Genomic DNA, 1,763 nt, shown 5'->3' with positions numbered 1-1,763 from the left:
TTTTTTTTGCGGTATGCGGGCCTCTCCCTGTTGTGGCCTCTCCCTTTGCGGAGCACAGGCTCCGGATGCGCAGGCTCAGTGGCCATGGCTCACGGACCCAGCCGCTCCGCGGCATGTGGGATCTTCCCAGACCGGGGCACGAACCCGTGTCCCCTGCATCAGCAGGCGGACTCTCAACCACTGTGCCACCAGGGAAGCCCTTTTATTTTATTTTATTTTTTAAGATTCTTTTCCCATAATAGGCCATTACAGAGTATTGAGTAGAGTTCCCTGTGCTATACAGCAGGTTCTTATTAGTTATCTGTTTTATGTATAGTAATATGTAAATGTCTTTCTGCCTTTCTTTTAGATTGGAATCTCTTTATTTGCTTAGTGGCAACTGAGATTCTGGAACAATCACGTTCCTTTCTGTCACAAAGACCTTGTACATGCTGTTCCCTCCGCCTGGAATGCTTTTCCTTCCTCTGGACTCCTGAGGTCTCTTTCACTCGCAGCTCAACTGCCCCTTCCTCAGAGAACCCTTCCCTGCCGCTCCGAGTTCAAGTCAATTTGCCCTTGCTCTCTTCTCCTGGAGAAGCTCTTCTCTTTCTTCTTGGTGCCTCTCTGACTTGTAATGACATCTGTTGGTGTGTTTACTTGTCTAATGTCTGTCTCCCCCATTGGACCACATGCTTCAGGTGAGCTGGAGGGACTAGCTTAGGCAAAGGCCTTGAGGCCGGTGGGAGCTGGTTGGAGGCCCAGGCAGGGGACCTTTGTGATCTGGAGGGAAGCTTGTGAGGGGAAGAGAGATGAGAGAAGTCAGGAGAGAGCAGGTCGGGGGCCAGGCCATGGGGACCTTCTGGATCACTGAAAGACAAAATTTGAATTCTCTTCAAAGATCATATGTGTCCCTCCAATGCACCAGTATTAAGCAGGGGAGTAACCTGATCTGATTATTTTAAACTGTAATGTTTTATTATTTTTATAAAATTCTTTTAATGATTTACTTTTTAAAAAGATCACCGGCCACGATGTGAAAGGTGGGGTGGAGGGTAGGGTGGGCCTGGGCTTTGGGGAGATCCCTTAGGAGGCTGCAGCCGTGGTCCCCATTCTGCCTGCAGGCCATGGGTTCTAGAAACAGCCCTGTGCATCCCTTAGTATTCTAAGCTAGTGCTTCTTCCAGGGGGTGACCCCAGGTGGCATTGGCTGCCTCGGTCTCCCCAGAGATGACTGAGAATCAGCTCTGTTTCAGGGAACTACGGATGCGGGGTTTCCGCCCACATCATGGCCTGGCTGCAGGGCGGAGCTTACCTGAGGTGGTGGTGAAGTGAGACAGGGAGGTCATTGTCATGAAGGGTGGTGTGAGGTACTTGGCCTTCACGCCCTCCTGGCCAGGTGGTCCATGTTGGGGGTGTCCACGTCCTGATTGTAGTCCTAGTGGAACCCATGAAAGGAGATCAGCAGCAGCTTGTGGAAGCTCTTCCTCCTGGGATGGGGTGCCAGCCAGCCCAGCGCAACAGGACAGGCAGCAGCAATGCGAGGGCCCTGGGCCCCGTCATGTCCCCAGTGCCTCACACGCTCACATCACTGGTTCACGGCTTGCTCCCATTTTCTCCCTTTTTTTTTATCTGCAGTTGATCAAAGTCCACATTGATAATTCTGCTCCAGCTCTGCTGTGGGTTAGAACACCTGGAGCGTAACGAGTTGGCACGTTCGACGTGATGGAAAAGTTCTGGAGGTGGATGGTGGTGGCGGCTGCACAGCACTGTGAATGCACTTAATGC

At 51.7% G+C, this 1,763-nt stretch overlaps 1 protein-coding gene across 1 annotated transcript in view; it reads right to left on the bottom strand.

Annotated features, from left to right (window-relative positions):
• The window catches only part of LOC103091004 (ectonucleotide pyrophosphatase/phosphodiesterase family member 7-like), a gene marked incomplete at its 5' end in the record, with an annotated part of 29,605 nt that extends 28,140 nt beyond the window's left edge, over positions 1–1,465 (bottom strand). Inside the window, 2 exon segments of the mRNA XM_082930977.1 lie at positions 1,291–1,371; positions 1,374–1,465. Coding sequence (XP_082787103.1) covers positions 1,291–1,371; positions 1,374–1,465 — 173 coding nt within the window.
• Between the last annotated feature and the right edge of the window lie 298 nt (positions 1,466–1,763).

This window comes from Lipotes vexillifer, unplaced genomic scaffold (genome assembly GCF_000442215.2).
Source record: "Lipotes vexillifer unplaced genomic scaffold, Lipotes_vexillifer_v1.1 scaffold914, whole genome shotgun sequence".
Classification (NCBI taxonomy): domain Eukaryota; kingdom Metazoa; phylum Chordata; class Mammalia; order Artiodactyla; family Lipotidae; genus Lipotes; species Lipotes vexillifer.
Note: the sequence above shows the minus strand (reverse complement) of the source record. Positions and strands in the feature narration are given on the sequence as shown.